General features: G+C 44.9%; 1 protein-coding gene across 10 annotated transcripts in view; it reads left to right on the forward strand.

The window, feature by feature from the left end:
- The window catches only part of KDM2B (lysine demethylase 2B), a 118,987-nt gene that overhangs the window by 66,058 nt on the left and 38,753 nt on the right, over positions 1-14,176 (forward strand). For all 10 annotated transcript variants that reach the window (XM_070769513.1, XM_070769514.1, XM_070769510.1 and 7 more), the window contains one exon: positions 8,217-8,303. In XM_070769513.1, the coding sequence (XP_070625614.1) occupies positions 8,217-8,303 (87 nt within the window). The remainder of the gene's footprint in view (positions 1-8,216; positions 8,304-14,176) is intronic.

The following is a 14,176-nucleotide window of genomic DNA, read 5'->3' on the forward strand; positions in this document are numbered from 1 at the left end:
TGGAATTTTCCAGGCAACAATACTGGAGTGGGTTGCCATTTCCTTCCCCAGGGGAATCTTCCCTACTCAGGGATCGAATCCGAGTCTCATGCATTGGCAGGCAGATTCTGTATCACTGAGCCACCAGGGAAGCTCCCCTTAATTGTGATGCACTATGACATCATATGGTGTGTTCGTTTCCTGTGGGCTGCCATAACAAATGACCACAAACTTGGTGATTAAAACAATAGAAATTGATTCTCTAACAGTTCCAGAGGCTAAAAGTCAGAAATCGAGGTGTGCTCCCTGGGAAGGCTCTGGGGAGGATCCTATTTGCTCTTCCAGATTCTGGTATTGCCTGGAGTTCTTTAGCTTGTGGTTGTGTACTTCCCGTCTCTGCCTCTGTCTTCCCATGGCCTTCTCCTTTACGTCTCTGTTCAAATCTCTCCTTTCTCTTATTTTTAAAACAATTTTATTTATGTTTTGCTGTGCTGGGTTTTTGTTGCTGTGTGGACTATTCTCTAATTGTGGCAAGCAGGGACTACTCTTCGTTGTGGTGCACAGGCTTCTCATTGCAGTTGCTTCTCTTGTTGCGAAGCACAAGCGCTAGGGTACACGGTCTTCAGTAGTTGTGGCTCCAGGCTCCAGAGCACAGGCTCAGTAGTTGTGGCACATGGGCTTAGTTGCTCCGAGGCATGTGGGATAGTCCCAGATCAGGAACCAAACCCGCGACTCCTACATTGACAGGTGGATTCTTTACCACTGAGCCATCAGGGAAGCCCCCCTCCTTTCTTTGATAAAGACATCAGTCACTGGATGTAGGGTCTACCCTATCCAAAATTACTTTTTGAGACCCCTTAACTAATTACATCTGCTAAGACCCTTTTTCCAAGTAAGGTCACATTCACAGGTACCAGGAATTAGGACTTGAACATATCTTTATTTATTTATTTTTGTCCACACTTCGGGGCTTATGCAGTTCCGTGACCCAGGGGTTGAACCTGGGCCCTTGGCAGTGAAAGCACAGAGTCCTAACCACTGGACCACCAGGGAATTCCCTGAACATATCTTCTTGAGAGATGCAGTTCAGCACAGTACAGATGGGTTTTTATAGGCAGGCACAAGAAGAACTAAAGAGCCTCTTGATGAAAGTGAAAGAGGAGAGTGAAAAAGTTGGCTTAAAGCTCAACATTCAGAAAACTAAGATCATGGCATCCGGTCCCATCACTTCATGGCAAATAGATGGGAAACAGTGTCAGACTTTATTTTTTTGGGCTCCAAAATCACTGCAGATGGTGATTGCAGCCATGAAATTAAAAGATGCTTATTCCTTGGCAGGAAAGTTATGACCAACTTAGACAGCATATTAAAAAGCAGAGACATTACTTTGCCAACAAAGGTCCATCTAGTCAAGGTTATGGTTTTTGCAATAGTCATGTATGGATGTGAAGTTGGACTATAAAGAAAGCTGAGCACTAAAGAATTGATGCTTTTGAACTGTGGTGTTGGAGAAGACTGTTGGGAGTCCCTTGGACTGCAAGGAGATCCAAGCAGTCCATCCTAAAGGAGATCAGTCCTGGGTGTTCATTGGAAGGACTGATGTTGAAGCTGAAACTCCAATACTTGGCCACCTGATGCAAAGAGCTGACTCATTTGAAAAGACCCTGATGCTGGGAAAGATTAAAGGCAGGAGGAGAACAGGATGACAGAGGATGAGATGGTTGGATGGCATCACCGACTCAATGGACATGAGTTTGGATAGGCTCTGGGAGTTGGTGATGGACAGGGAGGCCTGGCGTGCTGCAGTTCATGGGGTCGCAAAGAGTCAAGACACGACTGAGCGACTGAACTGAACAAGATGGTTGGGCTGGGGTGGAGGGAGGGATCTTGGGAGACCCAAGGTGCATTGATGCCTGCTTACAGGGGTCCTTACCTGTGGCCAGGAGGGACCCCTGAGACTGCCGAGTTCCCCAACAGCAGCCTGAGCTACTCCATGCCGTGTTGCTCTCCCTCTACAGGCCTGTGGTTAGGGCTTCTTTCCTGATGCTTGCCTCTGCTTTACTGTCACAGTGTTGGTATTTTTAGTCACAGTTATAGATGCAGTTTCTAATTATTAATGCCGCATTCTGGGGAGCATGGGGCCTGAATCCATTGTTGACTAATTAAGCTTTTCGAGAGAAGTTGGCATCAGGAAGAGTGGAAGCCCAGCTTATCCATTGTCTGTGGTTATCTTGTTAGGTCAAAAGCAGGGCAGTTTCTAGCAGAAAGGGCCTGGTGACCCCAGTCTTTCTCTTTCTAGAAACCCGGCCCTGTGGCTTCCTACTAAAAGGCTTGTATGGTATAACCCAAGAGTGCTGGGCTGGTACAGGCACCCAGGCCTCCTCGTCTCTGCTTCTAAGAGCCCCAGGGAGTGTATAAATTCTGGCAGAGCCCAGGGAAGCCAGTGACATGATTCCCTTCAGCGCAATTTATTTCTCAGAGAGAAAATGTCCAATTAGAATAATCTCCTCTTCCTGCAGCCTGTCACATACAAATGAAAACACAATACTTCCCTGAGGGACAGAGCCCAGAGCGCCCCCTGGTGGCCACTGACAGCCACATGTGGAGAGGTATCGCTTCCTTCAGGAAGTGTGTGAGATCCCCGACTGAGGGATACTTGGGGAGGTGTCTGTTAATTTTAATTATTATTTATAATTATGTCTTAATTATTAATAATACTTATGACTTCAGTAATAGATTTTTGTAACCAGACATTCCTCTAAAGAGGCCTGCCTCACTTGAATGCTTGTGAGTCACTGACTCCAGCTCTGATAGTGAAATGACAGGAAATCTTGAGACAGTTCAGAAGGAAACTCAAACCAAACCAAGGCAACTATTTTCAATCATACGCAGAGTAGTCTTTGTAAACTGGTCACCCCGTGGCCCAAGCCAGCCCACAGATATATTTGGCTCACAAGTGTTGTTTGTTTTTTATTTTTTAAAAAATTTTCAGTCAGTTGCCAACATTTGAAATTGGAAAGATTTCAAATAAAACTCTGGATCTTTGGTTTCTTCTGAAAATCAGAGATCTAGTGGGGCTTTCATTCCCACAGGAGGTTAGTAGGTTGAAATTAGAAAGCATCTGCTATCTTTTAATAGGGCATGTGATCTCTAGTTTGCCACAGGTGACCACACCACTCTCTGTCTTTCTGGTCCATTTATATTTTTCACTTTACCTGATTGGTTCCTGGAGGCATTTGAGTTTGTCATGCCTAGCCTAGAGTTAAAGGTTGGGATGGGGGGTGGGGGCAGAAAGTCCTGTGGAAGTCCTCTGCCCCGCCCCCTCCCAACCATATGGCCAGATATCTGTACATGTATTCATAACCATATAAGCTTTGGTTACACATGCACTATCTTCCTGAAAAGCTCTTTTTGTGTTAATGATTTTGGGGGGTGGGCAGGAAACATTTTTAGAAAAAACAAACTGATGTATTGTGGAGGAGGGTGTGAAATTCATATGGGTTAGTAAGAACCATGAAATGTCAGCAAAACTTCATGGTTGTGCAGGCCCAATTTGGTCATGGAAGCCTCTTCTGTGATATGGGGGGCACAGACCTCTTCTGTGATTTGGGGGAGCTGTTTGAGATGCTTTGTAAAGGCATTAGTAGTCAAATTAGTTCTCTCTCTTCTTGGCAAAGAACAGGTGACTGTGATTCATTTCTGTATTTGCGAGTTGAATGGTAACTCTAAGCCCAGATTTTCTCCTAGGTGTCTTTTTAATAATGGGGTAGGATCAGCTGGAGAGGTTGCTGCCATGATCTCCTGAGGCTTTACCGCCCAGTGTTACTCTTTAGGCTTGTCATCAGATGGACCAGGTCAATGCCGGCTTCTGCCCACCTCTCAGCTCTGTGACCTTGAACTGTATCAGTGAACCTCTCAAGTTTAGTTTCTGCTTTTGTGAAACAGGGAGAATCAGTCCTACCCCACAGGTAGGAATTTTTTTTTTTCTTTTTTGGCCGCGCTTGCTAGGTCTTTATTGCAGCGTGCAGGTTTCTCTAGTTGTGGCCTGTGGGCCTCGTTGCCCCACGGCGTGTGAGATCTTAGTTCACAGACCAGGGATTGAACCCATATCCCCTGCATAGAAGGTGGATTCTTTACCACTGGACCACCAGGGAAGTCTCCCAGTTGAGATCATTTTAACGTTTAGGGCAAGCACTCAACAAATGTTTCTAAGAATGGTAGTAAAATTACCTCCAGCTTTGTAGCCTCCTATCAGGGTGCAGACATCGCTGCTCCACCCCAGGGCCACACGTTAGGAAGCTGTGGCTTACCCGAGATCCCACAGGTTGTCCTAGATCTTCTGACTCTAAAACTAGTGTCGTCCCAGGCATAACAGCAAAAGTTTAACTGGAGAGGTAGTATGTGCCCAACTTGTACTTTCTAGAAGGTCTTGAATCCATTCCTTTATTTATTAATGGCTGTGCTGGGTCTTTGTCGCTGCAGGGAGCCTTTGTCTAGTTGCGGCGAGAGAGTGCTGCTCTTTGTTGTGGTACGTGGACTTCTCAGTGTGGAGACTTCCTTGTTGTGGAGCATGGGCTCTAGGCATGCCTCAGGCTCAGCAGTTGTGGTTCGCCAGCTTAGTTACTCCTCAACATGTGGAATCTTCCCCAACCAGGGATCGAACCCATGTTCCCTGCATTGGCAGGCAGATTTCCAACCACTGGACCACCATTCAGGGAAGTCCTGGATCCATTCCTTAGGGAGGGACTGCTTTGCCCCACTTCTTCCTCCCCAGTTAAAAATAGATAAAAATATTTTAAAATATAATAGTTAAAAATATTGTTGTTTAGTTGCAAAGTAGTGTCTGCACTGTTTTGCAGCCCCGTGGACTGTAGCCCACCAGGCTCCTCTGTCCATGGCATTTCCTAGGCAAGAATACTGGAGTGGGTTGCCATGTCCTCCTCCAGGGGATCTTTCTGACCCAGGCATTGAACCCGAGTCCCTTGCTTTGGCGAGTGGATTCTTCACCCCTCAGCCAGTGGTAAAATATACATAACATAAAATTTTAACCATGTTTAAGCATTCAGTTCAGTGACATTAAGTACATTTCCATTGTTGTGCAACCATCACCATCCATAGCCAGAGCTTTTTGATCTTCCTGAACTTAAAACTCTATATCCAGAAAAAAAATTAAAGTAAGAAAATCCCCTCCATATCCATTAAATAGTAACTCCCCACTTGTCCCCTCCCCCCACCCATGGCTACCAGCTTTCTACTTTACACTTTTATGAATTTACTGCTTTAGGCACCTCATATTAGTGGCTTCATGTGGTTCTTGTCCTTTTGTGTTTGGCTTATTTCACTGAGCGTAACGTCGTTCAGGTTTATCGTTGTTATAGCATGTGACAGAATTCCCTTCCTTTTTCAGGCTGTATAATATTCCATGGGTTGTGTGTTATCCATTTATCCATCCGTGGACACTTGGGTTGTTCCTGCTGTTTGGCTGTTGTGAACAGTGTTACTGTGAACATGGTTCCATTCCCTTTTCAGAGACGGGCTGAATGATGCCAAGGTTAAAGAGCCAAGGTCATCAAGAGCCTCCAGCCCTTCCTGGCTGAGTGCTAGTCAACAGTTCCCTTCCCCCCTTGAGCCCTGCCCTTCTCATCTGCCCTGTGGAAATGGTCGTTCATCCCACAGGGTGGCCAAGAGGATTGGATAAGAGTGTGGACATGCGATGTTTATTATGGTGCCCGCTGCGGAGCAAGACCTCAGGGCCTCTTACTCCCATCCTTTCATTCAACACAATGTGAGGTGCCTGCCCTCCTGACGTGTACATTCTCTCAACCTGGCTGCTTCCACCTACTCCTAGAGGTGGACCAAGGTGGGGAGAGGGCTGTGGAAATGGCCCATTCGGATGCAACTTCTGAGGGGTGCAGTGTCTGTGAAAGCCATAATTTAAAAAATGAAGCTGATAAAAAGTTGATTTGCTTTTTATCATCACCAGGAATGGGCAGTTCTAAACAACGTCAGTGGAAATTCCCTGGCAATCCAGTGGTTAGGACTCTGCGCTTCCATTGCTGGGGTCACGGGTTCTTTATCCTTGATTGGGGAACTAAGATTTGGTGGTGCATCCAAAAAACCCCAAAACAAACAAACAAAAAACAATGTTAGTGATCAAATACTCCCTCCTCCAGGCACGATCGCTGCCACTGCCCCAGCTTTTGGTTGCCTCTGATGCTCCATGTGAAGTCCATACCGGAGATGAATCGTGTCTGCTTGTTTCCCTTCTGTTGTATTATTTTTTAAATATGCTGCATAGGTGTTAGCAAAATTGGCAGCCTAAGAATCCTGTTTTCCTTTATTGTAACTGTTACTACTGTCTTATTAGCATTTTTAAAATGATTATTTTCTCATCGCTATTGTTTTAAAATTATTTTAAAATTGTTTTAGAAGTGTAATTGTTGATTTGTGTTTTAGAACAGTTTTAGATTTTCAGAAAAATTCTGCACATAATACAGAGTTTCCACATACCCTACACCCTATTTCCCCAAGTTACTAACATCCTACCTTAATATGGTGCATTTGTTACTTCTAATGAAACATTATTGATACATTGTTGTTAAGTGTATAATTTATTCACTTTTCCTCAGTTTTTCCTTGTGTGCTTTCTCTCACCCCTTGGCTGTGATAGTCTCTCAGAGTTTGCTTGTGTGTGTCAACCTTGACAGATTTGAGGTCAGACATTCAGCAGAAAGTCCCTCTTTGGGGATTTGTGGCTTCATTTTTTTAAGATATTTACTGGAGGCTTCCCGTAGGTTAGTCATTGTGTAAGGCTGGGGGATATCGCAGTGAACCAAGACATTTTATAAAAACAGCGTTTATAAATCATTGACGTTGACTGTTGGACTTGGAGAAAGTTGTACGTGCTGAGAATTGAACCCGGAGCCCAAGCCCCTGACCTTCTGTTGGCCTCCTTCCATGGGAAGAGGAGGGAGTTATTCAGGCGTGTTTGAGGTAATAAAGCACAGTTTGAAAAATCAGGCAACCAATTGAAAATTAAAGCAGGAAAATCAGGAGAATAAATTAGAAGTGAATTGGATTCTTTCTGGTGAAGACTAGGGAAAGTGAGTTAAAATCATCTTCACCTACATTTATCTTCTGAGCTCTTTTGCACTTCCTGTTAAGTGCTGCTATGCAACTTACTCCGTCCTTGGATGTCTCTGCAGGAGTGTTTTTTGTGCAATCCAAAAATTAGTGGTTGGGGTCAGAATAAACCAGTAACAGTTCCCTGTCCATCCCTCAACACTTTCTTATGGTATGGTGCGGATTCAGCCCCAAATCCCACGTGGATGCATCCCATGACATGGTCATGGGGCAGGAAGTCTGATGCCGGAGAGCAGGGTTCAAGGCTCTGCCCTCTTGGTCTGGGATGGCATCCAAGTCCTTTGAGCATTTCTGAATCTTGGTTGCCTTACTGGATAGGGATAATTCAGCGGAGTGACATCTTACACCTTGATGAGGTTCTGCAGTTGGCTGCACAAAACACCAAAAGCTGCTAAAGTCAGGATTACCCTGTAAAGCATTGAAACCACCTACAAAGGAGTGACCATGAAGTGCCACGAGGGAGACCCGCACAAAGTCCGGCTGTGTCCATCACAGCCCATTTTTTTCTGCCATCATTTGTCCAGTTGACTGAGTACTTATGTTTAGGGACCTTGATGCAAAAAACAAAGACATGTCTTTACACACCAGGATGAGAGGACCTAGGGCATACTTGCTGACTGGTGAAAAACCAGAGTCAGGGCTCATCGGTGAGACCTCATGTTTGCTTTGTTTGTTTCTCTGAGGACATAGTTGAATTCTTGTACGTTAGAGGATTTATTAGACCGCTGCCCAGCAAGCACCTCCCAGAGGACGGTGTAAGGATTAAAGGAGGCTGGGTCCATGAGAGTCTTTGGTGCTCTGGACAAATGTTTGTTGTCGTATGGTCAGTGAGCAATATGTTCGTGGAAGTCTCAGGGAGGTGGGCGATTTGCTTTTTAAAAACTTTTTTGGAGAAGGGGATGTTTTGTGTTTTACGGAGCCTGGGGAACCCTGGCAACTTGGTTTCTATTGAGCATGTAAGTATTGGTGGAGTCAGGGGGCAGGCAGTGAAGCTGCAGAGAACTTTGTCTTTTGCTGGGTAAGGGCCAGCCTCCACTCCCTTCAGAGACATCTCCTGTACCCTGGGCTAATATGGCTCCTTTGCTTGACTACAGAATGTCCTGAAGGAGCACGCGGAGGACGACCCCAGTCTGGCCATCACTGGGGTCCCCGTAGTCACTTGGCCAAAGAAGACTCCAAAGGTAAGACACAGATCACCCACAGCTGGGAGACCGTATCCACTGCTTTTTCACATCTCCTGTAAGATGAATGTCGGCAGCTTTTCAGGGGGAACTCCAGGGAGAGGCCTCCGAGTCCATATGAATGGTGCTGGTGATTTTTTTTCCTTGCAAGTTTTTGTTTTTCCAAGGGGAATCATTTCCCCTTGCTGTGGAAACTGCAGGCAGTGCCCCTTTGTGGTCACGCAGAAAACTGCAGGGAAATGATACCTCACCTTTGCCTGTCACTAGGTGATCTTTCTTCTTTTCCTCCCCTCTCTCCTTGCTTCTCTATCTCCGTCCTTCCTTTGTCCTCCAGCTGCTTCATGGGCTGTTTTCTCCTTTTTTAAAAAAATTTTTATGTATTTGACTGTGTCTGTTTTAGTTGAGGCACGTGGAATCTTTAGTTGCAGCATGTAGTATCTTGTTCCCTCACCAGGGACCAAACCCAGGCCCCCTGCATTGGGAGCAGAGTCTTAGCCACTAGACCACAGTGAAATCCCTGTTTCACCACAGGAAATCTGTTTTCTCCTCTTTTCAAAGTTAACTTTTTTCCTCTTTATAAATGGATCCTTGGGAATTCCCTGGAAGTCCAGTGGGTAGGACTCTGTGCTTCCACTGCAAGGGACACAGGTTCAATCCCTGGTCAGAGAATTAATATCCTGCATGCCTTGCAGTGTGACCAAAAAACAAAAACCATAGGAAGGGTTGATGCTTACCATGAAAAATCTAATCAAACAGGAATGGACAAGGATGCTGAGAAGAGTAGTAGTACTGTCACTGAGAACTTAGTCCTCTACATGCCCTGTTTTATTTAGACTCCCACAATCCAGTGAATAGACTTATGATTTGTTTTACCAATGGGGAAACCGAGGCTTAAAAAGGCGAAGTTACTTGTTAGGTTACTTGGCAGAGCCGAGGATGCAAACATAGGTCTAACTGACGGCGGAGACCTAACTTTCAACCAATACCTGCCCCAGTGTCTTCCGTCCAGAGAAAACCAATAACATCTTGGTGTATCTAGGGTGGGATATATATATGTGAACCCATTCATCTGTCATCAGTCTGTCTTGGCTTCCTCACTTTCTTGAGCAAGTCATATGAGTTCCAAGAGCCTTGCTTCCTCATTTGTAGAAAGGTGTTATACCGGCACCTACTTTGAGTGGTCATTGTGAGGACTAAAAATAACACATGCAGAGTCCATAGGACGAGGGCTGACTCATGGTAAGTTCTCCAAATGTTGGTTGTAAACTAAGCAGCCTTCCTGTTGATGGGTATTTTGCTAATTTCTGATTTTTTACTGTTATAAAAAACACTGAAAGGAACTTTCTAGAACTTTCTCAATCTGTACTGTCCAAAAGGCCATGAGCCATGTGTGGCTATTAAGCACTTTAGATACAGCAAGCTTAAATTAAGAGGTGCTGCTGGTATAATATACATAACAGATTTTAAAGACAATATAAAAAATAACAGTGTACAATACCGCATATATTGATTGCATGTTGAAATTAGGGTTGCCAGATTTGAAAAAGGAAGCTCATTTAAATTTGAACTTCAGATTTTCAGACAATTAAACAGACAGCTTTTTAGTTTAATATGTCCCGTATATTACATGGGATATATTTATGCTAAAAAAGTTCTTGTTCTTTTCTGAAATGTAATATGGCTGTATTTTTATTTGCTGAATCTGGCAACCCTCATTGAAATGATCATATTTGTGTGTTAGTCACTCAATTGTGTCCGACTCTTTGTGACCCCATGGACTGTAGCCTGCCAGGCTCCTCTGTCCATGGAATTCTCCAGGCAAGAATACTGGAGTGGGTTGCCATGCCCTCCTCCAGGGAATCTTCCCGTCCCAGGAATCAAACCTGGGTCTCCTGCATTGCAGGCAGATTCTTTACCATCTGTGACCAGGGAAGCCCGATAATCCATTAAACAAAATGGATTATTAATACTCATTTCACCTGTTTCTTTTTATCTTTTAAAGAGTGGCTTCAAGTACTTATGTGGCTCACATTATGTTTCTGTTGGACATTGCTGTTCTGGGTTATCCTGTTAACCTTTTTGATTATCTTTGATTATCTTCCTAAATGTGGACTTGTTAATGGAGAGAAGGCACCCAATTCCTTGTGGGTGTTGAATTCTGATTCTGTCTGAAGCTTAGTGGGAACTGAAGTGGCCATAGGATTGAAAAGGATTTGCCTCCACATCTTCTACCTTTAGCTCCCCGATCTGTGGACATGCGTGGGGTTTCAGAGCTGACTTTCCCCTAAATGGGCAGAAATATAAATGTCATTTGTCAGATCACAGACTGTACTTGAACACATGGCACCTTGAAATAGCCCAGCCAGGCCCCATGGTTGCTTTGAACTTGTAGAGGAAACCGTGGCTTTGCCTTGCTGCCCGCTTCCCTCATGGTGGAGGAACTGCTTCATGGAATGGATTGGCATTTGTAGAACATGGGCTTCAAAAGGAACCCACTTGGCATTGTTCACTGTAATCTCAGAGTTAATGGAGGTGTTCAGACCAGCCTTTCTGGAGATCACTTCAGGATCATAAATGTGCCCTGTCTTCTGCTTCTAGGCATTTTTTTTTTTTTTATTCAAACCTCTGCCCCCTTTCCTCTTAAGGTCTGTAAACAAGAAGCTGGCTTCTGGGGGCAGTAGTTCTTATTGAAGTTTCCTCTGGAGGATTGGTTTATAAGCATGGGACTATAATGCATGGCTGGTGTCAACATGGGTAGGAGAAGTTGGAACCCTTAGGCAGGTTGGGAAAGAGTGGGTGGGAGGGAGAAGAGCGAGCCTTTGACATTTAACAATCCTCATGGTAGCAGGCTTTTCTTTTTTTTTTTTTTTAATCTTATAATAAATAAGACTCCCATACTTTATGGTTCTCCCACTTAAAGTGTATAGTTAAATGTTTTTAATATATTGAAAATATTCAGAGTTGTGGAACCATCCCCACAACCACAATCTTCATTTTAGAACATTTTCATACCCCTTAGAAGAAACTCCATCCGCAGTCAGTTCCCCTTCCCCCAACCCCTGGAAACTTTCTGTCTCCATGGATTTGCCTATTCTGGACATTTCATATAAATAGAATTATACAGTATGTGGCCTTTTGTGACTACTTTCACTTAGCAGAATGTTTCCAAGGTTCGTCTCCATTGTGCATCTATCAGTATTTTATGCCTTTATAGGGTTGAATAATATTCCATTGTACGGATGGACCACAGTCCGTTTATCTGTTCATCTGTCCATGGGCATTTGTGCTCTTTCTCCCTTTTGGCTATTGTGATTGATTCCATGAATAATTTATGTACAGGTTTTTATGTGAAGTTGTGTTTTCATTTCTCTTGGGTAGAAACCTAGGCATGCAATTGGCTTGCTGCTGCTGCTAAGTTGCTTCAGTCGTGTCCGACTCTGTGTGACCCCATAGACGGCAGCCCACCAGGCTTCCCCGTCCCTGGGATTCTCCAGGCAAGAACACTGGAGTGGGTTGCCATTTCCTTCTCCAGTGCACGAAAGTGAAAAGTGAAAGTGAAGTCGCTCAGTCGTGTCTGACTCTGTGCGACTCCATAGAGAGCAGCCCACCAGGCTCCTCTGTCCACAGGATTTTCCAGGCAAGAGTACTGGAGTGGGTTGCCATTGCCTTCTCCATGCAATTGGCTTGCCAGATGGTAACTCTATGAGGAACTGCCAGACTGTTTCCCAAAGTGGCTACAGCATTTTGTGTTCCCCTCGGCAATTACAAGAGTTCCAATTTCTCCACATCTTCACCCAACACCTATTGCCTATCTTTTTTTTTTTCAGTTAAAAAAATTTTTGGCTGCATGTGCCACGCAGCATATGGGATCTTAATTCCCTGACCAGAGATGGAACCCATGCCCCCTGCACTGGAAGCTCAGAATCTTAACCACTGGACACCACGGAAGTCTCATATTGCCTGTCTTTTTCATTAGAGCCATTCGAGTTTTTTTTTCCTATGAATTATTTGAAGTTAATTGTATGAGTTTGCAAGGGCCAGCATAACAAAATACCCCAGACTGAGGGGCTGAAATGACAGAAAAATTAATTTTCTCACCTTTATGGAAGCCAGAAGTCTGAGATCAAGATGTCAGTTGGCAGGATTTATTTCTTCTGAGGATTCTCTCCTTGGTTTATAGATGGCCGTTGTCTCTCTGCGTCTTCGCATGGTCTTCCTTTTGTGCGTGTTCTAATCTCCTCTTCTTATAAGGACACCATTTATACTGGAGAAGGCAATGGCACCCCACTCCAGTACTCTTGCCTGGAAAATCCCATGGATGGAGGAGCCTGGTAGGCTGAAGTCCATGGGGTCGCTAAGAGTCGGACACGACTGAGCAACTTCACTTTCACTTTTCACTTTCATGCACTAGAGAAGGAAATGGCAACCCACTCCAGTGTTCTTGCCTGGAGAATCCCAGGGACGGGGGAGCCTGGTGGGCTGCCGTCTACGGGGTCGCACAGAGTCGGACACGACTGAAGTGACTTACCTTACCTATTACCTCATTAAAGACCTATCTCTAGGGACTTCCCTGGTGGTACAGTGGTTAAGACTCTACGCTTCCACTGCAGGGGGCCCTGTTCCATCCCTGGCCAGGGAACTAGATCCTGCATGCTGCAATTAAAAAAACAAAATGCATGGTGCAATGAAAGAGTGAAGATCCCTTGTGCTGTAACTAAGACCTGTGCAGCCAAATTAAAAAAAAAAAAGACCTATTTTCAAACACAGTCACATTCTGAGGTGCTGGGGGTCAGACTTCAACATATGGATTTGAGGAGGACACAGTTTAGTCCATAACATGTATTTCACATTATACAAAAAGGAATAAATCATATAATAATGAATATCATGATTCCCCCTTCAACTGTAGAAATAAATTATTTCCGGTATAACCAAACCCCCGTGTATTCCTTCTAAATGTATGCAACAGTTCTGAGGTCTTATTGAATTCTTACAATGAGGCTGGGAGGATGGGATTATCTTCATGAGGCAGCTGAAACTGGAGGTTCAGAGAGGTACGATGGTAAGTCTGAGGCCACCCAGCTTATGAATTTAAGGTGTTCATCCCCAGATTTGTCCCTGCGCCTGAGGAACTCTCTCAGACGTGGCGGAGGGCAGGGGGAGGGGCGGCCGGGTGCCGTATTTATGCGTTTCCTGGCTGGTGGGGTTAAGAAGTTAACAGGAAAGGAAGAAGTAAGTACACGACTGACTGCCTGGGCCGCCCAGGTCTCTCGATTCCCAGGTTTGCAGTCCGCTTCCTCCCAATTTGATGCAGGTTGGCTTGAAAGATCAAGGGTGCTCATTGAGGCTGTCAGGATGCGAAGTCAGGAGCGGTCCGGGTCTGTCTCAGGTTACTTAAATAATTAATGCTAAATGATGATTAGCAAGAAATGCTTTGATCTCCCACCTTGCCTCCTGGAGAACAAAGTCCCTTTCTGGAACTGATTAGGTGCCATGAGGTCATTTCTGATGTGGCGTCTTTCAAATCAGAGATGCTACTGAATCACCCTTGGTCACCGTCCCCCCACCCCCACTCCACTCCATTGGCTGTTTTCACCAGTGGTGATGGATTTGTTTTGATCCGTCTATACTCTGGCCACTTCCTTTTATGACCAAGTGGTAAGATTTGGAGCGGGGGGAGGTTGTCTGTGACCTTAGAGCCAAACTGAGGGAACTGAACTACTTTGAGGCCCGACTTCTGACCTCAGCCTTATTAGTGTGTTGACCTCCCTCACAGCAGCCAGACGCTTCTACCGGGCCAGGCTGCAGGTTGGTTCCCAGAAAAGGAAACTGAGGAAGGAGGTGAGAGGAAGCCACGGTTTTCCTGGAAAGAG

The sequence above is a fragment of the Bos indicus genome, chromosome 17 (genome assembly GCF_029378745.1).
Source record: "Bos indicus isolate NIAB-ARS_2022 breed Sahiwal x Tharparkar chromosome 17, NIAB-ARS_B.indTharparkar_mat_pri_1.0, whole genome shotgun sequence".
In the NCBI taxonomy this organism is placed as follows: domain Eukaryota; kingdom Metazoa; phylum Chordata; class Mammalia; order Artiodactyla; family Bovidae; genus Bos; species Bos indicus.